This window comes from Uloborus diversus, chromosome 2, assembly GCF_026930045.1.
Source record: "Uloborus diversus isolate 005 chromosome 2, Udiv.v.3.1, whole genome shotgun sequence".
In the NCBI taxonomy this organism is placed as follows: domain Eukaryota; kingdom Metazoa; phylum Arthropoda; class Arachnida; order Araneae; family Uloboridae; genus Uloborus; species Uloborus diversus.
The window spans coordinates 88,868,401-88,895,272 of record NC_072732.1 but is presented as its reverse complement, the minus strand read 5'-3'; the positions used below and the strand labels follow the sequence as shown (position 1 = coordinate 88,895,272).

Here is a 26,872-nt window from a genome sequence, read left to right as displayed (position 1 = left end):
TTAAAAATCAGACTAAAGAAGAACGCGTTTACGCTGGAAAACTGTTCAACTACAATAACTTGATCCCCTGATGCCAAAGTGAGCGCGTGTTCCAAACCAGAAGAAAAGAGAAAGAATCTAATCTATAGAGAAAACAGACAAAAGACGTCAGCACTCCCTTATACCAATGCTCCCCTATTCTCTCACCCCAATCCTCTATTCTCATACTTTCCAGGAAAAAAGGGGTGAAGTGCTACATGCAGCCGTAACTGGTTACGCTACAAAATTTTCCAATGGAAAAACGCATCAATTAAACCTTCCTTCTGTGACAAAAATTTCGACATGGCAAGGGTTCCGAAAAATAAATTTCGAGATAACTATAGAAAACACTTGAGAATTTTATGCAAAATGCAGGGGGAAAACTTTTTTTTTTGAGATATCAAGGATTTTGAGATAAGGAGGTTCGAGATATCAAGGTTTGACTGTATTATTTCTGAATATTAACAACCTGTCTGTTACACTTAGAAAAATACTTTTTATTTCATCAGACCAGGATGTTAGAAAAAAAGAAAAGAAAAGAAAAATTGATAGATTAATTTCACATGAGTACACCAAGTTACTTAAGGGTTTTCAACAAAACTTATATAATGTATATCAGCTAGTATGATTTTTGTGAAAGTACCAATTAACATTAATAAAATCAGTCTGTATTGAACCCTGGTTAACCTAACGCTTAGAAGTTGGTTTTCGTGTAAAAGCAAAAATAAAGTTAAAATGCATAACTTTCGCAAACAACACTTTAAAGTTGGCAGACATGGGTATGGGTTAGCGATCTGGTTTATTTACAGCTTTTAACATCTAAAAAAATTGCTTTAAAATCTATTGACGTAATAGTGTTTTTATGTTTAACAAAATTTTACTAAGAAATATACAAAACATTCAAAATTCCTAACAAAACATTCAAAACTTCCATACAATCAAACAATCTAACCAAATGCACCAAAAAATTATTCTCGTTGACACAACTCTGATACATTAACTACATTATTTTCTTTTCAGAATAAAATTTTTGGTACTGTTAGGTTCATTCTTGTTCATTATACTAGTTCTCTTCACATCATTCAGATGATTTTTACTTCCTTTCACAAAAAGGGAAGTATTGTATTCGCGAAAAAAATTTCACCCAAAAATCAACCTTAATTTCCATTTTGCTCATCCCCGAATGAATGTTGAGTTTATTTTTCAACCTGACCACACTTGGATATATGCCTAGAAACGTACAGACACCCGAAATATCCATTTTGACTATCCCCGAGTTAATTACAACGAGTTTTCTCATGACGTCTGTATGTATGTCGCATAACTCAAGAATGGAATGTCCTAGAAAGTTGAAATTGGTACTTAGACACCTAGTGGGTCTAGTTATGCACCTCTTTTTTTGGTTGCATTCGGATGCTCCAAAGGGGATCTTTTGCCCCTTTTTGGGGGGAAAGCATTGTTATTTTTGATGTAAACTCAAATGGTGTTATAATTTGGCGGACACTTGCCGATATATCGCCAGTCTTTTGGTCTCCAAGTTTTCTCGCCAACTTGGAGACAAATTTGGCGATTTTTTTTTGAGCAATCACGATTGCTTATTGTTCTCATTTGACCGTTTTTGGTGTCTGTGCCTTTTTCAACTTGAACCAGAAGAATCTGCAGCACCACCGCCCACTGTCCTCTGCTGGCGGCGGCGCGGCTGCTCCGGTTTTGAGCTCTCCTCTTCTCCTGGTCGGAGGCGTCCATGTCCTACACACACGCACGTTCACACACACACATGCCTACGTGCATACACACAGGTTTACGCACACACACAACTATGCACAAGTAACCGCCCAGGAGGAGAGGCAGACTTGGGGGGGGACAGGAGCCGTTTCTAGAAACAATAACTCCAATGAGTAGGGTCTTGTCTCAGTTCGTGATTGCGAAAAACATAATTTGAATTCAAAATTTCAGAATTCAAATTAATTTTTAACTTTTTATTATTTATCTATTTTTTTTTTATCTGGTTTCGATTTGGCCATATTTATTTTAGCCCATTTATTTGGTGATATTTGGAGAGTAAACTATTGAATCACATTAAAACTGCCAATAATAGGAAAATAACATTAAATTGGAGTAAAAGGAAGTCATGTGATGCACACATCAGCTGGTTAAAAGAAGCTATCTGAACACTTCAAACAGAATTAAATATTGATAAATTGGCACTTTAGAGACATTTAGAATACAACATATTCTCCAAACGTATGAACAGTTCTCATTAGAATGAACATCAAAAGCAAATCATGTCAATCAGAATCGAACCAGACAAAAATGTCAAATCAAAAAACAAAACTTGTTCCAACTAAGTTTCCATTTTGACCTGAGTTTCATATATCCAACACACATTGAAAATTGTTACAGTTCTTAAAAAGGAAGATAAGAAACAAGTACTAAAATATGTAACACATTTTTAGTAATGATTTTCATTTTATAAATGTCCTTCACTTTAGACAACCCCTATTGTCCTACATCCTTAACATAATATCATAGCAGAGATAAAAAGGAATTAAAATTTAATAGCGCTAAAAGAGAGAGATAATCTATGCTGAAATTAAATAATAATGACACTATACTATTCTTAAAACAATAGCACAGATTAAAACTTAAAATTTCTTCTTTTTAAAAAATCAAGTTAACATTACCTTTTCTTTTGTTTTAGTCATAAACTCCACTTTCTTGTCATAATCTAATAAAAAACACAGCAATTATGCGATTTTTCTCACAATAGTCACATGAGAAATGAAATAAAGCTAATGCGATAACAAAAATTTTGGTCTAGTGCATTTTTCTTAGTATTTTTTGAGATTACTACATAATGTTTTCAGTTGTTTTACAAAAAAATAAACATAATTATAAAATATACATAAATCGCTTCAACATTTAATCTTCTACATCCAATTAGCAAAGTATATAGTTGCTTAAAATCATACCCAATTGTTTTTAAAAAATGAAGAATAAATGAAATCTACACATAATATACTAATAAAATTTACACCATGTCTTTTCAATATGTATTGTTTCAAACTAACTCAAAAAAAAATAATAATAATTTTCTCACTAAATAAATGACTTTACATAAAAAATTATTTTTAACAAAAGATTTTTTCTTTGTTTTGTACATGAGTTTCTTTGAATTATTTAAAACAATAAAACATGCAACATCGTTTGAAAACGAGATCATAAACAAAATATAAACTCTATGTAAAGTATCATTTTATGTGTTGAAACAGTCAACTCCCTATTATTTAAGAGTGGATAGTCTGGAGTGCAGAATATTCCTCAGTGATCTGAAGGGGGAGAGGGGAGAGAGAATTACTGGGGGAAAGGTAGTTCCATTAATTAACTCTGCACTTCGTATACACATCAAAAGACTGATACAGTATTTACAGGAACAAGATAGGGATTCATAATTGCCTGAGAAATTTGTAGTAAGATAAGTCAAGAATCTCAAAATAAGTTTATATATTTTGAAAAAAAAATTATAAAAAGCTATAAAAAAAATGATTTTTCAAAACAAAAAAAAAAATCAAACTTAAAACTTGCTGGGCTTTTTTTTTTGTACAGAACAGTGAGGTAAGTTTTAATTTTGTGTACAGATTAACATACTATGGGCGCCCATATGCAAAATTTAAGGGAGGGGGGGCTCAGATATTTTCTCCATGGTTTAGCAAAATATTTTCCCCATAGAATACGATTTCAATACAGATTAGAGTTATTAAAGTTTGACATGTTTAATAAATTATTCATTAATAGCTGGAGAAAAAAATGACATTTTTGCAAAGAAAAAGTACTGAAATCAAAGAAGTTCTAATTTCTAATGGTCGAAAAACTTAGCTTCTATCTTCAAAGGAAAAAAAAATTACAAGTGTTTTGAAATCAATTTCGAAAAATGTCATTTTGATTCAGGTTGTCAACCATTTTATTTTTTTGTTTCCACAGTTACGCTTTTTGAATCCATTGTTTCTTTTCTTATTTTGAATTTAATTTCTTAAACTTATTTTATTTCGTGTTTCCATGGTTACGCTTTTAAAATTCATTTTTTGCAATTTAATTTCTTAAAAGTATTCTAATATCTGTCGTCATTGTTTGGAAGGGTAATTTTGCATGGTGTCTTTTTTTCCTTTATTTAAGCCCGATTGTTGAATATATGTCACTTGACACTATTTTTATTCACAAGGTAGACCGGGCAAAGCAGCTCTTAATATATAAAGATTTGAAAGCTACTGTTAATATGATTTTATACTTTTTTGTTTGTTTGACGAAATATTTATTATTTCCAAAGAAAAACATCCGCTTCACTCGGAAAAAGGGCTGGGTTCCGGTAGCGTGGTCGCTTGGCTCGTTAGGCGCTGAGCAGTTCAGTCTAGAATTATTGTTTTAAAGCAACTGTAAATGTAATTCAATGTTTGCCGATTTGTTTTGAAAGAAAAGAAACTTTTGATTTGTTTTTATTCGAGTGAAATGTATGACATTTTTTTATTTTTTTCTGACAATGATTTTTGAATGTTCCACGGGATGTTTTTTTTTTTTGTTAGACAGATGGCTTATGATTGAGTGGTTGATGGCGAGTTTGGCGATAAACAATAGTGTTGCGGAATTATTTTTACATTTGAAAGATATTATTTGATGTCTTTTTTTGTTTACTTAGCAAAATATTTTAAATTGCAGTAAAAACCGCTTAACTCACTACATAGAGTTTTAAAACAACTGTAAATCTAATTTAATAATTTGACGAAAAGTTTTAAATTCCAAAGAAACTTTAATAGTTCTTTTTTTTTTGAAAAGGTGTGTACGCATTTTGCATTTTATACAAAGAAAAATGAACGTTTCACATCAGAGGGGGAGGGGGCGTCAATATTTTTTATTCAACAGACTTCCATTAAATTTTTAGCCAGGGCATATCTGTGCGGGTACTGCTAGTAAGCAATAAAATATCATACAAATGAAAATGATGGGTGCAAGTTTGGTGATGTGTTCAAGACAGAAAATATTTTGATTCCCCCCCCCCCCCCTCCTCCATGCATGTGTGCTCCGCAAAAATTCTTACCTTTTAATGTCGTTGATTTTTACTGTGGCAGTTTTGGAATTTGTGCTTTATTTGAACTTTAAGCTTTTTGACTTTTGTATCAATATGAACCTAGTTTTAAGTGGTGTTAAGGCTTTTTTTTTTTTTTTTTTTTTTTGTCTGTGCGTGTGCCTTTTCGGTTCTTTTTTCATATTGTAGTTTTAAAACACAAATGTACACAACCTCCATAATAGAGAAAGGGGATTCAGGGGGCTCTCCCCTGGAAAATTTTTTTCAAAATAAAATCCTAAAAATGCAATGGTAAGCCATTTTGGTAACGTTCGGGGAAAGGATGGGGTTCAGAGACTCTCTTACAGCATTTTTTTCAAACTGGAATTCCAAAATTGCAATATTACGCAATTTTTAAAAATATTAGAGAGAGGGAGATTGGGGGCTCTCCCCGGAACTTCTTTTAAATTGAAGCCTTAAAAACGAATCAGTACGCCATTTCTCATGACATTTATACGTTTTGTTATTGAAGGCATGTAGTTCAGGAACTCTCCTTCAGTAAAGTTTTGAAATAAGTTCCAAAAATGCAATTTTAGATGATGATGGATGATGTTAGGGTAAAAGCGTTCAGGTTTAAAAAATAATTTATAAGATAGCAGGTGGAAAAATTAGCAATAAAAAAAGCCCGCTTCAATGAAGTACATATATTATATACGCAGTACACTTTCCGATTTTCATTTATTTTTTTTTTTAAAAATAGAGGAACTGAATATCCAACCCAGGGAGCTCCCCCGAACCACATTCCTCTTAATACACTGAAATACAGCCTAAATTAGCGTTTTAAATACTTCATCCTTGAAAACTTTTTGGAAGAGAACTCCTGAACCCCTTTTCCTAAGTTCACCACAAATGTCCTAAATATGCATTTTTAAGGTTCCAGTTTCTATATTTTTTCTAGGAACAGTATCCCTTTCCCTATACACATGACCAATCACAGTGCCAAAGTTTTAAGACTTCAATTTCAGAAAAAGTTTTTGAGTCTCTCTCCTCTTCAGTCATCTAAGGATAGCCAAAAACAGAGTTCTTAAAACTTCAGGAACGCAAGTTTTTGGAGAAGGGGAGGAGGAATCCCTCCCCCTGCCCCTGTGTTCACCACAGACAGCGTAAGTTCTGGTTTTAAATGATTTTTTTTTATTGAAAGAGCAAAACTCCTCCCATCCACACATCGCCAAAGACAACCAACAGTTTTACGACTTCAATTTTGAAACTGTTTCGAGAGAAAGCTCCCTCCCAATTCCCCAATTCTTAACTCACTCAAATATAGCCAAAATAGCATTTCTATACTTCAGCATGGAAGAATTCTTGAGGGAGAGCACCCCCCCCCCCCCTAGGGTGGAGCTTATTTTTCAACTATGAAAATATTAACCTCTTATCCTCTCATTTTGTTCCTTTGTATGAAAAAAAAATTCAGGCCATATATTAGCACATTTAAAGATTATTTAGAGGTAGCTCAACAACTGTGAAAATTTTAACATTGCGGGATCTTTTTTTTTTTTTTTCGAAAAGCAAAGATTGCTTACTTTTCCATTATGTGTATTTGTTTTCAGTATTTTATTTTTGATTCAGTTTTGAAAGCAAAATGACTGCAAAAGCCACAAGATCTCAAAATGACTTGTATCTTCTTGGTGGGTCAGTTCCAGAATTAAAAGATGGAAAATTGCCATCCTTGCGTATGGCTCTGGGACATTTTTTGCATCATCATCTTGAATTGAAGAAATCTGTAAGACAAGCTTCAACTCTGGCCATCACAGAAATTGCCAAGTTTTGGCAAAAAGCAAGAATTCCTATGTGAGACAACCAAAATTTTCGAATGAAGCTTGAAAAGAATGTATAAAGAATGGCAGCTTTTGAGGAAAAATAAAGCTTGATGTTCATCAACACAGCAAGCTAAGGAATCAACTTTTCTCTCTAAACTAGAAGATCTTTTTGATGTTGCTCATGCTGATGTTTTACGGTAAAGCAGTCTTACAAGAAGACAAAGACTCTTTAATAGCACAAAGGAAGAAAGGTCGGTGTGGATCAATGTTTGGAGTTGATAAAAAGCTTGATATAAAAGAGAAAAAAGCTCTTGAACGAGAAACAAAAGCAAATGTCTGAATACAGCAACAGAAAATTAAAGAATTAAAAGATTCTATAGTGGAACTTGAATCATCTACTGATACTGAAACTGATAGCAAATTAATCTCAACGGAAGAAGGTAAGAAAATGGATATCACAAAACAAGCATCAAAAAGACAGAAAAGGAAGCGAGGGAGAAAAACTATAGTTACTCCCCAACTTGCTGCAGCTTTGGACAGAACAAAAGTGTTAGACCGAAAGGCTTTCTATATCATAGCAGAAACTGCAAAAAACTTAGGATTCAATATCAATGAATTTTCTTTAAATAAGGACTCAATTCGCTGTCAAAGAAGGAAGGAAAAAGCTCAGAAATATGCAGACATAAAGGCTAAGTTTCAACCTAACGCCCCTCTAGTTATCCATTGGGACAGCAAATTAATTCCTGATTTGTTGCAAAAGATAAAGTGGATCGCCTGCCTGTACTAGTAACTGGGAAAAGAATTCACCAGCTACTTGCAGTTCCCAAGCTTCCATCTGGGACAGGTGAGGCAAAGGCTACATCAGTATTTAAAGCTATTGAAAAGCTGGGGAATATCAAACAACATACATGCTATGTGTTTTGACACAACCAGTTCAAACACTGGCAGTAACTCGGGTGCATGTGTTCCTTTTGCGTGCAGGCATCATGTGTTGGGACTGATTATAGGTTCAATGTTTCAAGTGTGCAAGGGAGCCACATCTTCTCCTGAAATTCCATTATTCAAACGTTTCAAGGAATTTTGGAGCTTCATTGACACCGACCAGTACGAAACTGGAATTTCGATTGACGTAGTTGATGAACTGATAAAGGATATAAGAGATACAATTGCTTATGCAAAAAAATACAGGGAAGAGTCTTATAACCAACTAAGAGGTGATTAGAAAGAATTAGTTGAACTTGTGCTTATTTTCCTTGGAACTGCCCCCGTTAGAGGTGTTAAATTTATGTTGCCTGGAGCCATGCACCATGACCGTTGGATGTCGAAATGTATTTATAAAGTCTCAAAATCTGGATGTTTAGATCACAATTCAAGCTTACATCTAAAGAAGAGAAGGGATTAACAGATGTATGCATTTTCATTGCATGTGTATGCATGAAAGCATGGATATCAGCACCAGAAGCCGCAAGTGCTCCATATAATGACCTGTTACTAATGAAGTCTTTGATTGAATATTCGGCTATTCATACAAATATCTCGAAAGCAGCTGCAAATAAGTTTTCCAACCATTTATGGTATTTAACAGAGGAACTAGTTTCGTTGGCTTTTCTTGATAGTCATGTCAGTGCAGGGGCGTAGCTAAGGGGGGGGTTTTGGGGACAAACCCCCCCCCCCCCCCCCCGAAAAGTTAGTCTCAAAAAAAAGAGAAAAAGAAGAGAGAAGAGAAAGAAAAAAAAAAGAAGAAAAGGGAAAAATTCCAAGCGATTACACACACACACACACACACACACACACATATATATATATATATATATATATATATATATATATATATATATATATATATATATATATATATATGTATATATGTATATATATATATATATATATATATATATGTATATATATATATATTCTTTATATATATATACATATTCTTCTTATATATATATATATATATATATATATATATATATATATATATATATATATATATATATATATATATACTAGCAAAAATACCCGGCGTTGCCCGGGTTAGCAATAATTATGAGAAGCAATCGTTACTTGCATTTGTTTTCTGCTTTAAGTGAAAGAACTTAAAACACACCTTTTTGACATGATTTAAAATCTAGCTTCTTCCTTACCCATAAAACTAAAGTAGCATTAAGTAAAAAGAGCAAAATAGTATTCATTTAGAAACGAAAGCACGAAATTTAAGCGTATACAAATTTGAAGAATTTCCGAAATATGAAATTAAACTTCACATGTTTAAAAAGATTTATCAGTTAATACTTTTTTTTTATACATGGAGTCTTACCTTCTCTGTATGTCAATTGAAGAACGAAATGTTTAAAAAAAATGTAGCCGCGCGCCCGTGATCCCCTTAAACTTGCTTTAGTTATTTTGGAAATTTTCAATTATTGTGGGTTCTTGGTGCGATTTAAAATGTTACCGAATTTGCGGGAATCGTTTTGGATAATGCTCTTCCTCCTTACTTTGTAAAACGGCATGTTACTAATTTTTGTTAAAGAGATATTGTCGCCATATGCTAAGATACTTTTGGTCACCATAAAATGGCGCTAAACAATTTCAACCGAAATGTTTCCAAAATAAGTAGTAAAATTTGGCGATGGTTTGAATTTGTGCACAAAGTCACATTAAGTTTTTGTGCGCTGTTTATGGATTTGCCTAATTTAGTTGCTAGATTATTTTACCGTAAAAAAAGTTTTTAAAGATTCTTTGATTGACGATATTTTGTTTACATGGTGAAAGCTGACAAACATTATTACGTAGTCTTTGACTTCAAAAACCGCGACAGTTGAAAAAACTGCCAAATGCATCCGCTACTGAAATCTTTCTGCATAAATTTTGGCGAGGTTTCTGCTGTTAGATTGGATAATGATTAAAAAATCCAATCAGCACAAATAATAATAATAAAAACCCATTAATTACCCTAAAGTTCCGTTTAAATGGAAAATAATCAACCAAATCTAGTTATTATTAGCCAATCTTGAGGGGGGGGGGGAAACGTTACTTTAACACTAGAAAGACGGCGTTTTGCGTATACCTAGAAAGACGAGCAGCGGTCACTTTGACCGCCATACTTAAAATAATAGAAATTTCCTCCTTTTGGGATTTTCAGCCATAGAAAAGATTTGTTTCATAATATCAAAGTTTAATTTAACAATTTAATCCTAATATAGTCTGCAAATAAGTCTCAGATAGCTTTTTTTTATTTTACGTTCGATCAAGTGAAATACACATGCTTTACACAATTGGCATTGAGAAAGAGGAAATTTGTACAAAAAAGAGGAAATTTTCTTAGCATGTAATAACTAACAAGTACTATAATCAACCATGCATGTGTTTGATTTAAAAAATATCTTAATATCGCAAGATACCGTACATTACTATCTTTTACAGTATTTCGAAATACTTATGTTATCACGTCACCTGTATATTAGTCATTAACAGTTTTTTGTTTGGAAGTTAGAACAAATGCTCGTAGTTTTAGTTCCGCATAATTTAATTTCACACTATTTTAATCTTTTTCCTGAGGTACTTACTTATTTATATGCAGCAAAATTGATCAGTGGGGATGACTTGGCGGAAATTGAAGAAATAGGAGTTCTGTTTTTGAAATTTTCTCCTTTTTTTCGGCGTAAGACCCTTTTCACTCTTTCTTTCACTACTTTTTAAATTTTGAGCATCAGTTTTTATTAGCTAGGTTTCTTCTCATTCTAACTCAGAAGAACAATCCTTTTCTGCAAATCTAGGCTCCGAAAAATATTCGCAATAATCTCATGAAAGCAAACTATTCTCATCGCTAGAAATATATTTCTCTTCAGATAAGTCAGACTGTTCATTCAAACCATAATCTGTTTTAGACATAAATCTGCAACAGTTTCAGGAGTTAATGTTCCTATAAGTTTTGGTTGTCAACGGTTCATCTCGACATCATGAAGATAATTATGTGACTGACCACTTCATTATCACCGAAGAAAATAAACGTCAATGCTTCAAGCAAAGCACATGTTTTGGTGCACAAAAGAATTCCAGCAAACATTTTTGGAATATACCTCTTTATATTTACTTCCTTTTAGACCCAAAGTAATTTCACATGTCCAGTCACATGCTTTTCAAATTTACCTTTCCCAACTTTGCCCCCTATGCAGATAGCAGAAAACTGAAACCATGCAACCAGCAGGTGTTTCGCATTTTCCTAACAGTTCAAAGAATTAAACCTGACCAACAGGTACTACTCAAGCTCAAAAGAACATTACTCACCCTGACAACTAACAATAGTCCATAGCACACACAACTGATAAGCGAAAAAAGAAGAAAACGGATGCATAAAGAAAGGTTCCGCAGTCAGTCTTTCTAGGTATAAACATTTATAGCGACTATAATAATAATCCTAAAAGGAAAAAAATTACTGTTGTAAAATCTTAATAAATAGTTAGGAAAAGTCAATGAAGGAAAAAGAGTTTGAAAATTAAACGCAGCAAATATGAGCATTTGAAGATCGTTTGCGGTCAAAATGACCGCTTCCGTCTTTCTAGTGTTAAGGTTTGACTTGAGAAAAGCTTCAAACAGACAGACGAAACACAAAAACATTCAACAATTCTAACTATGAACTGGGAGTTGAGATGATACACTAAATAATGAATTGGGTTGAAGAAAGCCTTCGAACATGGAACAAAAAAAGCTCATAACTCGTTTTTCATACAACTTAGAACTTTCTAACAGATGCCATCTTCAGCAGAAAAATAAGCGCTTTCGATGGACACATAATTTTAATATGTGCACTTATTTTTTCACCGTCATATTGGGGCATTTATGTGAAAATTTGGACAAATTAGAATAAAAAAGGAACTATCAATCGGATTTTTTTTCGAACTGGTCTACAAACCTCCCCAGTACCAAAAAGAACAAACGGTGAAAGTTTCAGCTAAATCTGCCGGGTAGTTTCTGAGATCTTAGGGAACAAATTTACCAAGATCCATTTAGATATATATAGACTAAGCTACTATACTTTTTAAACACATAAAACGTTCAAAACCTGGATACTTATGAAGTGGAAAAAACGTTCAGATTTGAGTTAGAATGAGGGTTTTAGTTTTAAAATATCGTCAACAGTCCCTCTAAAAATATCTATCTGAATAAGGAAAGTAGTCATCCCCCTTCCTCCCTTCGGAATAAGAAAAATTTTCAAAATAACATCAACATTCTGTTTTTGATTTTGGTTAATCCCCAGTTTTGCCGACACTTCAAACTTCCTCCCGCCTTTAATATTTTAATATATCAAAAGGTATGATTAAATCAGAAAACGGGGGGAGGGGACCGAAATGTCGGCTAAACTGGGAAGACACCCTTTTTTAACCCCAGCAGAATTGGCACAATAGCTTCAAAAAAATTCCCTTTTTAATGAATTCTCGAAACGTCATCTTAGAATATCGACGTTAGTCCCTCAAAATCAACATCAGCATCAACCATTCTGAAATAACGATAACGGCTCATCTAAAAATCTCCATTACATTAAAATTAATAGTAAAAATCTTCATTAATACAGTTAAAGTCCATGTCTTCGGCCGGCTAACAAAAATTGTAAAACGGTCTGTTACTATCGTCAAAAAGATATTGTCGCCAAATCCTGAGATACTTCTAGTCACCATAACATGGAGCTAAACATTTTCATCCAAAATGTTTCCAAAATGAGTTGTAAAATTTGGCGATTGTTTGAAAATGTGCAAAAAGAAAAATTTATGGAAGTTTTTGTGCTCTTTAATGGATTTGCCTAATTTAGTTGATGGTGGATTATTTTACATCTTGGAAAAAGTTTTAAAGATTCTTTTAATGGCTATATTTTGTTTACATGGTGAAAGCTGAGAAACATTGGCTTCAAAAACAGCGACAGTTGAAAAAATTGCACAAATGTATTCGCATAAGCTACTGAAATCTTTGCAAAGAGTTTGGCGAGATTTCTACTGGTAGATTGGATCATGAGTCTGATCGCACAAATAATAAAAATATAACAATAATTTCATTAAAGTTCCACTTAAATGGAAAATAATCAGCCAAATTCATTTATTATCAGCCAATCTTGTGAAAAAAAGTTACTTTAAGATTCGACTTGAGAAAAGCCTCGAACAGTCACACGAAACGCAAAAATATTGAAGAGTACAACAATTCTAGCTATCAACTGAGAGTTGAGATGATACACTAAATAATGAATTGGATTGAGGAGAGCCTTCGAACATGGAACAAAAAAAGCTCATATCTCGTTTTTCATACAACTTAGAACCTTCTAACAGATACCATCTTCAGCAGAAAAATAAGCGCTTTCGAGGGACACATAATTTTAATATGTGCACGTATTTTTTCACCGTCATATTGGGGCATTTATGCGAAAATTTGGACATATTAGAATAAAAAAGGAACTAACAATCGGATTTTTTTCGAACTGGTCTACAAACCTCCCCAGTGCCAAAAAGAACAAACGGTGAAAGTTTCAGCCAAATCTGCCGGGTAGTTTCTGAGATCTTAGGGAACAAATTTACCAAAGTCCATTTTTATATATATAGATATAAGAAGTAACCCCCCCCCCCGAAAGTCGGGTCTAGCTACGCCACTGTGTCAGTGCATCTACCAAGATAAAAATGGTCAGTGCTATGATAAAACCAGCTAAAGAAAATTCTAAACAGAGGAAGATTGATCTTCAAACATTTGAGAACAAAAATTTGGATGATTTTGTAACAGCAAAGTCTATGTCACTGTTCCAGGCATTAAACCTGCCCGTTGATTATTTTTCTGTTGATCCAGCATCGTGGGAAACAAGAGATGACTACAAGGAAGCCAAAAAAATTATTCAAGCTTTAAATGTAGTGAATGATCATGCTGAACGTGGAGTGGCACTCATTCAGGAGTTCAGTGGACTGATATAACATATGATGAAACGCAGTTGCTGTTTATGCTGCAAGTCATCGAGAAACACCGCAGAATATACCGACAGCAGGAAAGTGACTTGATCTGGGACTGTTTCAAAACAATAACTTGTTTCCAGAACAATGCCAGGTGCATTTTATAACCCAGAAACCACCTTCTTTCATGTCTCAATTGATTTACAAGTGCTATATAAATTAAATGTGTAACTATCACTTTTTGTCGAAATTTTCTCTATGTAACAAACTTCAAGTTCATTGAGCTACCTCTAAATATCAAAATTTTTCATTCAAACTTCATATTTAGTGGTTTTTCATCAAAAGGAACAAATTAAGAGGGTAAGACTCCCGGTTCGGGCATGGATGTACTTTCTCTCTCCTGTCCTTGTCCTTTCCTTGTGTGAATGTGTTGTTATGCTGTGAATGGTTGCCTACCCTATAAACAGGTCCTTATGGCATGTGTGTACTGCAGAAGTCGTACTTCACACCAAATTACGGAGCAGTTGGAAAAGTGAAGCACCACACCCCAAATTGGCAGCCTAGCTGGCACACGACAACAACTAAATTTGACTTAAATTTGTGGTTCTGCGACTCCAGGTTCATAAAATTTTTAAAGTAACTGAAACTGATCCCACCCCTATCCCCTTTTCATCACTAAAAGACAGCTTTAAAATTTTGAAAATTTAATTTCTAAAATTTATACAAACAAACACTTTAAATTCCCTTTTCTTAGGTCCCCTAAAGATTACCTAAAAGAGTTCTGAATACTACAGCTTTAAAAAAATTTGGGGGGAGAGGGGTTGAGAGGGAATACTCAAACCCCAATTCCTATGTCCACTAAAAATAGTCTAAAAGTGTGCTTTTAAGACTCAGTTTTGAAATTTCGCCTAAAGAGAGACCCCCCCCCCTTTCTCACATTATCAAAGACAGCCTAAATGTTTTAAGACTTCAGTTATAAACATCTTTTGGGTTAGAGTACCCAAAATCCTCCCTCATAAATTCACAAAAGATAGCCGAAATTAGTGGTTTTAAGACTCTAGTTTCCAATTTTTTACAAAGCCTCCCCCCATGGGCACCCATATGCAAAATTTTAAGGGGGGCTCAGACATTTTCTCCATGGAAACCGATATGACATTTTTATTATCTTATTCATTAATAGCTGGAAAAGAATATTTTTTACATTTTTACAAAGAAAAAAGCACTAAAAGCAAGAAAGTTCTCATTTTTGGTGGGGGGGAAGGCTCAGCCCCCATTTGCCCCCTATGTGGGCGCCCATACCCCCCCCCCTTCTTTTACACCCCTAAAGACAACCTAATCATATCTGACTTAAATTTCCAAGAGTTTGCAGAGGAGAAATCCCAAAACACCCCTAACTTCAAAAATGGACTGCAATTGCGTTTTTCGATTTTTTATTCTGGAGTCCTCGGGTCACCCTCCCATTTGCTCTTAGATTATCAAAGATATTAACGTTTCAAGAAGCTGATAAGTTTGCAGACTCCCACCCTTTGCAAAAGTAGCAGGGTTTTTTTCCGCAAGCTCATACTGCCGTTATTTTTCTCTTTCCTTCCATTCTAGCGAGGATTACATTGAAAAACACATTCAGTGATTTATCAAGTTTTGGTACATATTTAACAATAGCATGTCAAAAATGCTGGAACATTTGCCCACCGGTGTTTCAAACCAGCTTGAGGTTTTCCGATTCTTTTCAGAATTCCTTTTTTTATTGAATCTTCAAAATCCCTGACAGTTCCCTTTTTTCCCTGTATGTGGACGCAAATTTGTTCAGGTCGCGTAAACATTCCATTCCAACAGCAATCACTCTCAAGTCTTAACCCTTGATTCAGATTCAACTTAAGGCCTTAAGAGCACACATGATTTTTGTTGCAGATAAAAAAGAGTGCAAATGAATTAGAAAATGCGAAAGGATAATCGAAAATAGTGAGAGAAAAAACTAATTTTTTAAATAGAGACAAAAGGAGATTAATTCGAAAAAATCTGTGAGAATAGCGAGCAACTCCAGTCTGCAATGCAGTAACAGAAACAGAGCTACCTAAAAAAGTTAAACGGCACGAGTCTAAAAGTCACTGTTCCAAAAGCATGCAGCAAACAAAACCATAAAATCGAGATAATTTTGATGTAAATTCGTCGTTATGAAATAGTACAATAATTAAAACATATTTTCAACACCCAAATTTTCTTCTTCTTTTTTTTTTTTTTTTTTTTTTTTTTTGTCTTGCACCCATGATGAAAATAAATAGAATCTGTCTTCAACTACTTACCGGCTATCTGCTTAACAACAAATTTTAAGATTTCAACTAGGGACAAAGGGCTGATCCTATATAAAATAAGAATAAAACATATAATTGAGATATCTCATGTGCTGGTAGTTGAAAGCAAAGTGTCACATAATAAAGAGATCATGCAAACCAATTAACAAATTTTAAAGCCGCCATAAATAGCGTTTTCAAACCATTCATTATAAACTGAAATTAATCAAGCAAAATATATAAAGTCAATTCAAAGGGGAAATATACTTACTTATTCTCAAAGTCTGAGAGGAAATTGTCATACAACTAAAAAAATAAAAATAAAATATAAATATAAAAACTTTTCTTATTGAATTTAAGGAATAATAAAATTCAATACTTTGCCCTTAATATGATAAATTCATCTACAGATAATTATGTGCATAATATCAAACTGCACTTTGAGAACTTCAAGCATATTTTACACTTGTTACATTTACTCTTACCCTCTAGACTAATTTGAAACACATTCCCAGAAATTTTAATTAATGTTTATCCCCCTTCCCCCTTTTTGATGAAAATGCAGATAACTTTACAAAAATATAAAAAATCATGAAAAATTAATTTTCATAAATAAATCAAAAGTTGAAAGTTTAGTAAAAATAAAAGCTCTTTATAAAGAATAATAATAACTAACAGAAATTATTTAAGGAACTTAAAGATTTTTTTTATGCTAAAAACAGTTATTTTTAAAAAAAGCCTTATTTTACTTTCGAGAGTTTAGTGAGGAAAATTCTATTTCAGTGATAGATTTTCGGAAAAAAAAACCTTGTTTCTAGTTTCAATTTTTATAAAAGGATATGTTTGCATGCTAATTAACTTAAACTTGTAACATAGTTTTCTCAATCATTAATTTTATTAAGGACGTTTTCAGAACTTTAGATTTCAAATAAGGTGTATTCAGAGAAAAAACACCTCCATAAATGTATTTTACACATTGAAAATCTGCCTCAAATTTTTAATCATGCCTAATATCAAGCTTTAAATTTCAAACAAAAATAAAACAGTGGGGAGCAATTGGAATTTTTAAAACATTACATTTGAATGTTACTTTTTATACACAAAAATGACAAAATTTGTAAATGTCAAAAATCATAGCATGCATCTCTGCTTTCCATTTCATATATCCTTAAAAATCTAGCTATTATAGTCTTCACTGTTTCCATGTACTCCACTTCTCTAAAAATGACAAAATTTTTAAATGTCAAAAATCATAGCATGCATCTCTGCTTTCCATTTCATATATCCTTAAAAATCTAGCTATTGTAACGGATTCGGTGCGACTTCCACTTTCTTGAAATGAAGACACAGTTCTTGATAAAAACACAGGAGCTTTATTTACACTATGTACAGGAGAAATCATTAACAACTGCTAAATTATTCATCAGCAATTAAGCAATTATCACACAACACCGTAAACTCAACGTTTACACACGTATTTACTTCCAAATACGAAAACAACACAGCGAAATGCCTCGCAATAAACAGAGCAAATACGCTCTCAGTTCGAAATCTCAATCGAAAAACTCCCCTCTTTATCCAGCATAACGGTTTATATACACACCGAAAAGAAATCTCTCAAATATTCCACACGCTTCTGGAAAATAGTAGAACGTTATCAAATTTTATCAATGAACAAAAAGGAAATAGGGGGGTCGTATACTTTAGCCATATGAAAAGGGGTTGTATATTCATTACGGGAAACTATTTACAGGTTACGTTACTACAATAATTACTATTTACAGGATTTGTAACACTATTATAGTCTTCACTGTTTCCATGTTCTCCACTTCTCTAAAAATGACAAAATTTTTAAATGTCAAAAATCATAGCATGCATCTCTGCTTTCCATTTCATATATCCTTAAAAATCTAGCTATTATAGTCTTCACTGTTTCCATGTACTCCACTTCTCTAAAAATGACAAAATTTTTAAATGTCAAAAATCATAGCATGCATCTCTGCTTTCCAATTCATATATCCTTTAAAATCTAGCTATTATAGTACTAGCCACTGTTTCCATGTACTCCACTTCTCTAAAATTAATTTCAATCCTTTAAAAATGTCAAGGATTATTTTCACGACTTGAAAATAAAAATATTAAAAATAAAATCTAGCTTTACCTCTGAATACATTTGTCAACCCCAAAAGGGTCCGAAACAACCCTTACTTTTACAGAACAGGATGAAACATACATTATCAGTAGGCTAAATGATTTTGCAGACAAGGCACAATCTATACTTACATCAACAAGAGCTGTTCCTTCTTGAAAATAAGGAGCCTTTACAATATCAAGGAGTTTTAAAGTAAGTTGATGCCATAATCTGAAAATAGTTGTGGTAAAAATTATAATTTGAAATAGCTACTAATGTTGAACACATAAAATATGCTATTTAACTTGCAACTAGAGATGCTCCGAATATTCAGTTGGCATTCGGTATACACTGCATATTTGGCAGACAAACCAAAAATTCAGTTCTGCCAAATATACTTTATTAGTCGGCAACGAAATAGTAAAGTACATGCACAGGAAAAAAAATTCCTTTAAATGTCCACAACTTATCAAATTTTCATGCGCGAAAAATAGCAATTTATAACTTTTATACTCTAAAATCCAACTAGATCCCTCAACTCATTATAAAATTCCAGTTTAATATCTTAAAAATTTAGAAAGTTATCAGCGATCTAATGAGCTGAATTTCAACAATTCTTGGATAAGCGACAAACTGTAAGGGATCGTTCGCAAATAATCTGCTTTTATCATGAAACACAGTAAACGATTGCAAGCAAAAGTTGCGAATGACCACTCACCATTCGTCACCTAACCAAGAATTGTTGAAATTCGACTTTTTAGATCGCTGATAACTTTCTGAATTTTAAAGATATTGAACTGGAATTTTATTGTGAGTTGAGGAATTTAGTTGGGTTTTAGAGTATAAAAGTTATAAATTGCTATCTTTCGCACATGCGCAGGGAAAAAAAATTTGCTTTAAATGTCCATATCTTATCAAATTTTCAACATTTTAATTTCAAATTTTAATAGTATACTTCTCTTGTATGCTGTCAAGCTTTCTGAAAGTTTAGTAAGCTTTGATGGACAACTTTGCGTGTTATGAGCCAAAAACCTTCAAATACAATTCCTAGTTTTGAAAGAAATGCTTATATCTTCGTGAATATCTGATAATTTCTTGAAAGTTAGTAAAATAATTGTACATAGTAAGCTAACTAATTTCTGAAATTTACAGGTCTTTCTCAGCTATTTATGATGAATGATGATCAAAAAACATTTTTGTTTTCCTCAATTTGTTACTGGTCCCCGAAAAGCGAGAGTGATATAACTTTTATCGGAAAATGACATCTGAAGCATACTTTTTGTGTGACAAAAGTTATAAAGCAATTGGTCTTTTATTTCTCGAGAAATCCTTTGTAATGTGAATTTTTGAAAGTGTCCCAATACTTTTGGTCATATAGTGTAGGTAATTTAAATATTCTAGAATTGGTAAACAAACACATTTTTTTTAAAGTCTTGTGTAGAACCAAAAATTCTTTGCCACAGAGCCAGAAAGACGTAAGTCACATTATGGTAATTTTACATGAGATTAAAAAACATTTTTCTGGAGCAAGCAAAGGATGGGACAGGCACTCTTTTAATCCTGGTAGAAAATTGAAAAGGATTTTTTTTCAAAGGATTAAGGTTCACATGGCTCCATGCGGAATAGGCTTCTATGTACATTGCACTAATAAATGAAAAATCGCATTTTTAGCCTACTTTCCCAGTAAAAGTCAGTAAAAGAAGAAAAAAGCATGAAAGAAGGCTTAATGCATCTTAAAAATATCGCAAAAAAAGGTCAAAAATAAATAAAATAATTAAATAAATATCGAAAAATTAAAAATTGGAAAGTAGGGTATTGAGGTGGGGGAAAATGTCTGTTGGTCTGTCCCCCCCCCCCTAATAACTTTTGAATGAATAGTCCGATTCGAAAAAACTTTTTTTTGTTCGAAAGATCTCGGCGAGGACACCTCATTCCCATATTTCACTTTTTGATTTGAACTATTTTTTGTTCAATTTTGAACAGTTCAAAAAAACTTAACATTAGCGCCTATGGGGAAATTCAAGGCGATTCCGAACTGTGAGGCGAATTTGCTTCAAACAAACTTTGTAGGAGAAAGTTGATGAAAAACTTGTCTATAAAATATCTTTTTGATTTGAACAATTTTCCGTTCACTTTTGAACAGTTCAAATCCCTTAACAATAGCGCCTACGGGGAAACTGAAAGTCAATGTAGATTCCGTACTTGAAGGCGGATTTACTTCAAACAAATTTTGTTGGAAATAACTCTTGACGCCAAACTCCAGACTTAGACTCCGAGAATTTAGGGGCACTTGACTCCGACTCCTGTACCCGACAATTAATCGGACTCCGACTCCCCGACTTCGACTTCTTAGTATTGGCAAAAATTTATACACAGAGGACAAATGACTGACTCCGATTCTTAAATATTCGACTCGGACTCCTTTATCTCAAAATGAGATGGACTCCGCAGCTATGGTTTTAACTAAGAAATAATTATTGTTGATATGACTTGCTTTTATTTTTACGCTAAAGTTTCAATTTAGGTACTCAGTTTTTGGCGAATAAACTCGAAGTCATTTATGTTTCTACATAAAGATATGCGCAGACGATTTTTTTTTTTTTTTTTGACAAATAAAATTATTTCTTTAAGTTGACATTTTATTGTTTTTTTTTTTTTTTTTTGGTAAGTGCATTAATTCATTTAAAAAAAATGTTTTTGGCAACAGGGGAAAAAGAAATGTTTTTTTTTTTGATATGATATATTTATTTTAACGAGCTTATTAATTTTAATTATTATTTTTTCGTTTTGAAAGCTATTAAAGATTTTTTTAATGGAAAAAAGTGTATTAGCTGCTTTGTTTAAAAGTTGCTGACAGAACTTCTTGTTTGGTCTTATGTCAGCCTGGCTCTGAGGTACAGAATTATCATTCAAAGTATAATATTGATGTAAAAGAAAACACTCAGTGACCTTAATTTTGTTGCTTTTCAATTTTTTTAACCTTATGACCAGACTTAGATAAAATGAAAAGCTTTCTGCAAACACAAATCCTAACTGGAAAATTTTTTGCAAATAATTATTTTGCCTAACTCACCCTTGAATAAAAAATTAAATTTATATTCAAATATGAAAGAAACAAAAAAAAGTGCTTTAAATCATTTAATTTTTTTTTTACAATAACATATAGTTTGCTTCTTTTTAACCAACTGAAGAAAACTACCAGAACCATTATTTTTTTTACACATGTGCTTTAAAAGGCTTTTGGAGAAAGGCTTTAACAGAAATAAACTCTGGGATTTTCTTAAAAATTCCCTTTAAAAAAAATATATTTTTTTTTTAACTCAATGTTAGCAGTTTGAAATAAAATTTCTGCAGAGCCAAAAATTTTCTGCGAACGCTGTTCATGCGTTCGTCTATATTACGCAAGACTGCTTATGACATGTTTCATTACCATACTATTACTAACTCATTTAAGTATGAAATGGTAAAAAAAGAATATCCTTGGAAAATTAAGTGTTCATAAAGATATAAAGTCAATTAAGTGATTGGCTCTCCTCTGATATGCCCCCCTCTTGGCGAGATTTTAATTTTTCGCTCGATACGAAAATCGTCAATAAGGCGATAACTTGGCAACCCTGGTTTTGCAACTTGAACGCTGGAAAGTAGTTTCTCGAAGTCTGTCTTTTTGCACGTGTCTGTGTGGTAGGAGGTAGGTGCTCATATGTTCCGCTCTTAGGGAGATTTTAAGTTGAATACTCTAAAATAAAGTTTCAATTCAAACTTTATTTTAGAGTATTCTTTTTCTTGTTGTTTTTTAATGTTAATTTAGTTGAATTTTCTATTTTAATTATGAGTTCGGTTTGTGATGTTGTCCAAATGTATCAATTGAAATTTTTGAATGAATCTTCTTTTTCTTTTTCGTCAGGTCGTCCAACGTTTGGACGTACCGGAGTCCTAAATAGATTTTTTATATTTAAACTAATTGAAAATAAAGAGGTTTTTTTAGAATTCTTAAGGGAAATTGGTTTACTTAAGAATGAAATGTTATGTTCTAGATGTAATTCTGTTATGAAAATTTAAAAAACTAAAAAATGTTCAGATGGGTTAATTTTTTTTTGTAGAAAGGTTATTGGGGGTGTTGTTTGTGGAAAAGAAGCAACGATCAGGAGTGGGTCATGGTTTAGTTCTAGCAAGTTGAAAATAGAGGAGATTTTTTTGATAACATATGAGATTTTAATTGGGACCAAAACTGCTGATATTGAAAGTCAATATTTTTTTTCATCACAAACTTTAGCCGATTGGCGAAATTATATTAATGAAGAAATATTAAATTACATTGAATTAAAATCCTAACAAATAGGGGGGGTTGGGAAAGTTTTTGAAGTTGATGAATCTAAATTTGGGAAAAGAAAATATAATCGGGGACATGCAGTTGAGGGACAATGGGTTTTTGGGGGGGTTGAACGGGGTTCGGGGAAAACTTTTTTGGTTGCTGTTGGGGATAGGGGTAGGGAAACTCCATTTTTGGCAATTAAGCAGTGGATACTACCAGGCACGACGGTGCACTCCGATTGTTGGAGGGCATATGATACATTGGGGGAGGAGGGGTATGAGCATTTAACAGTCAACCATAAACTTAATTTTGTAGATCCAGAAACTAAATGTCACACTAACACAATTGAATCCACATGGAGACACGTTAAAAGTACTCTACCAACATATAATAGATTAGGGGATTTTAAATTTTATTTAGCTTATTATTTATACAAAAAAAATTGTGAATACAAAAATGAGGATATGTTTGTAAAGTTTTTGGAAATAATTCGCGAAATTAATTGGGTGGAGTACAAAATACAAGTAAAATAAGGTTGTTTTTTTTGGAATTTTTTTTGTCAAAACAAACATAATTTAAATATTTTTGTAAAGTAATGATAATAAAAAATGGGATAATTTCCCTAAGAGCGGAACATATGTGCACTGCCTCACGTGAGGAAGTAAAAGAAAAGTAAAAAAGGTAAGTGAACATATTTTGAATTATTGTGTTTTTAGTGTGTTTCTGGTAGTTTGTATTTTGGTCTGGTTGGCATTTTTGTAGCACAAAAATGGTGTTAATTTCACATAAAATCTGTGACTTTATTGTATACTGAACGGAGGAGATATGTGACTTATATCCGACTGTGATGTATATTAAAAGTCGGAGGGATAACGGACCGAGCGGCAGCGAGGTCCTGGCGAGCCCGAGGTCTCATAGTACTTTCGTAATGAGACCGAGGCAGGGCCGGCGAGCCGAGGTCTCATTACGAAAGTACTATGAGACCGAGGGCTCGTGTCCCGGAGAAACAACGGAAAAAAATTAATGCATTAATTTCATTAAATAATTAATGACATAATTTGAAAATTCCTGTTGGCGCTAAAAAAGCATCGCTAAGAACGATGTATGACATATGACGTCATACATAGTTTTCTTGGCGACGCTTTTTTGGCGCCAACAGGAAAAAGTCGCCAAGAGGGGGGTATATCAGATTTGTTCCAAGTGATTTTTTTTAAAATAAATTATTTTTATTTATAAAATATTTATTTTTTTAAATATTTAGCTGAAAAAAGATATCCTGTCACAAATATTTAAAAATGTGATTGATAATACATAAAGGGAACACTTTAGCAAAACATTTTGAAGTATTTTAATTTCCGAAGTTTTACCCTATGAAATATCAAATTATTGTTGAAAAACCAACTAATTATATCAATCATTGTACTCTAAGTTAAATAATAGTAAATTAACATGAAGGAACATTGGAGGTTCTGCATTTACAGATAGCAGCATGCTTGTAGTTTTATAAGCAATTATTAATGCTAGTCTTTTTTCATAACATGTTACCATGATTTTAACCCGTAACAGGGGAGGTGAAAAAGTAGAGTACAGGGGACGTAAGGTCTCAGAGATTGGTCTATTTAAAAAATTCTTAAAAATCTTGTAATTAAGATACATTCCTGTAATTTCCCTCAGATATTCTTTAAACTTTTATTAGCACCGGGAAAAATATTTTTGAACTTTAAATCGAAATATACCTTTTGCGAGGAAATTTCACAAGTCTTAAGATTTTTCGAGAAAATCATATGCTGCATTAAATAACTAACTACTTGTAGTAAAAACGAATCCATTACTCATTAATGATTTCATTTTAGCTGTTTAATATATATACAGAACATTTTAGTACCAGAAAATTGATTATATAAAGTTACGGAAAAATTTTGACAGCCCTTTAACTATTAGTATTTCAAGGAATAATTCAGCTTTCATTGTCCCTAATACATCATTGCGTAACGTTCAAGAACATTTCAAACAACTCTCAACCTTATCTAGAATATTTTTCATCTCTTCCGCATAACCCGGATAGTATAAATGAACCTATATCCGCGGCTCTAACGTTAAGAACCTAATGTCCAGTGCTGCCGAAAATAATAAAATTGAAGCGGAGGTGCGGTCTCACAGATCGCTTCTAAGGAATGCAATGAAATTTAAACCAGATGCACTTTTTGCCTAAAGATACTGATAAGCAAGGAGGGTGTTCAAGGTCAGAAAACAAAAAGCTATTGGGAAAAACCATTCAATCGGACTGAAAATGAAATAGGGGTGATCGGATGAACTTTTGAGCGGTCTGTGAGACCGCAACTTCCCTGTTAAGGGTTAATCAATCAAATCATTTTTTTTTTCTAATGGCTGGCAGTAGGAAGAAAAGACAAAGAACAAAATAGAAAATACAAAACCAATATGCAAAACAAGGACTACACCAAAACAATTAGCTCCTATACATCCTCTTGTCTCCCAATAACGGATGCATAGGCTTCGTCCAGAACATTTAGTACAAGTGTGGAGGTGGCGTATGTCCATTTCTTGATTTGAGTTAGAAAGCGGACGATTTGGACTCTGAACAATCTTCAAACAGTGAAGATACTTTGATAAACAGTCATGGCCAGTTAAAAGTCGAAGTATGGCCACTTACTCTGCTCTTGGTGTTATTGGAACAAAATTGCGGTTTTATAAAACAAACCTTGTGGTTGCTTCAATATTTTAAGTCATGCCAAAAACATCTCTTGATTTCTTCCTAATAAATAATTTTATTGCATTAAATGAGACTGGATCATTTGATATTTGAATAACAGCATAACACCACTTTTATGTTTTGCAACAGCAGATCGTCAATGAAACTGCGACCTTCAGAAACTTCATGTGACTTGCAGCTCTTTGTCCATGCTATCCCCTCAATAGCCGCTAGGGAATCCATTAGGATGACACATCCTTTAAATTTGCAATCACAGTATTTCAATCGATCTTGAGCAATAGGTATAGCTTTCACCTCTCCATTGATTGCAGAGACATATTTACCAACAGGAATATAAACAGAAAAGTTCACTGTACATGCCTGGATCAGCATTTATATGGTCTTCTACTCTTGACCCATCGTATGCAGCCATTCACTTTCTGGGAGAGTGATAGCCTCCATAAAGGTTTTCATTAAACACATTTCTATGGATGTTATTACTACTCTGAAACATTTTGAATTAGAAAAAAAAAACAAGTTCTTTTAAAGGGCTTTAATTCAGACTTTAAATGATTGTACATACTTGTCAAATACTCAGTGTTGACATTTTTTGTCTCCTCTACTACATAAATTTAATTAAATCATGAAGGTTAATTGAGAATTTGATTTCAAATCTTGGCAATTAATCAAAGATCCTAAAAATTACCATATTTGTTCAGATTTTTGTGTCTTAGAAATATTAATGTATTTTTTAAAGCTTAAAATTATTAAATGTATTTTTTAAATAGATTAACTATATCTAGTGATTATTACACTTTATATTTTTAGCCATAAAAGGTTATACAAAGCAAAATAGAACATGAAAAGGAGAGAAAATTAATGACTGAAATATGTACTTTAGTGTCTGCCCCTTTCTTTTCCATTTTTCTAAAAACACAATAGAACACAACATTCACACTTAAACATTTCACACAACAAGTTTGTAAAAATCATCTAAAATCTAAATAAAATTATAGGTTTCTTTTAAATGCTAGACGTACTTTTTATTATAATATTCTTCCAGCTGTGCCCATTCCTCAGCTCTCTCAGGAGAACTTTTAGATTGTTGAGCAGACAAATAAATGTTGACATCCCTCATTATTATTTCGTAATAAGGCAAATATTTCTTATTTAAAATTTCAAAGTCGCTGGTATTTACAATCTCACTTTAGCCGACAACAGTGACAGTGTAAATTTTTCACTTTCACTCGCTCATGGGTAAAGCGTAGCCATTCGAAATTTGAAAAGTTAAAAGTTGATCGCTTATATCCAAAATATTACTTTCCTGTAAATGATGACAACCATCATGTTAGAGTCACTTAATCAGTAAATTATGAGAGTGTTATTTATTCTAAAATATTTGGTAATAAGCCCTTTCTTTAGAAATTAATAAAATTATTCATAATTTGATTTTTAGTTTTTAGAGAATGGCATCAGCTATTGATAACCACCAACAACACCCTTCCTCCCGATGCGGTAATGTGTAATGTAGAAATTAAATACTTATTAAAGACTTAAATATTTATATATTATCTGCTGAAAATGGACAGCGAAGGCCGCAAAGTAATTGTTTGTGAT

The 26,872-nt window shown here is 32.8% G+C and overlaps 1 protein-coding gene across 1 annotated transcript in view; it reads right to left on the bottom strand.

Annotated features, from left to right (window-relative positions):
- LOC129217161 (26S proteasome non-ATPase regulatory subunit 13-like) overlaps positions 1-26,496 on the bottom strand; it is a 35,408-nt gene extending 8,912 nt beyond the window's left edge. Inside the window, exons 1-5 of the mRNA XM_054851423.1 lie at positions 26,296-26,496; positions 18,386-18,464; positions 16,374-16,408; positions 16,115-16,170; positions 2,703-2,746 (exon numbers count right to left, since the gene is read on the bottom strand). Coding sequence (XP_054707398.1) covers positions 2,703-2,746; positions 16,115-16,170; positions 16,374-16,408; positions 18,386-18,464; positions 26,296-26,393 — 312 coding nt within the window. The 5' untranslated portion in view covers positions 26,394-26,496. The remainder of the gene's footprint in view (positions 1-2,702; positions 2,747-16,114; positions 16,171-16,373; positions 16,409-18,385; positions 18,465-26,295) is intronic.
- Positions 26,497-26,872: the final 376 nt, after the last annotated feature.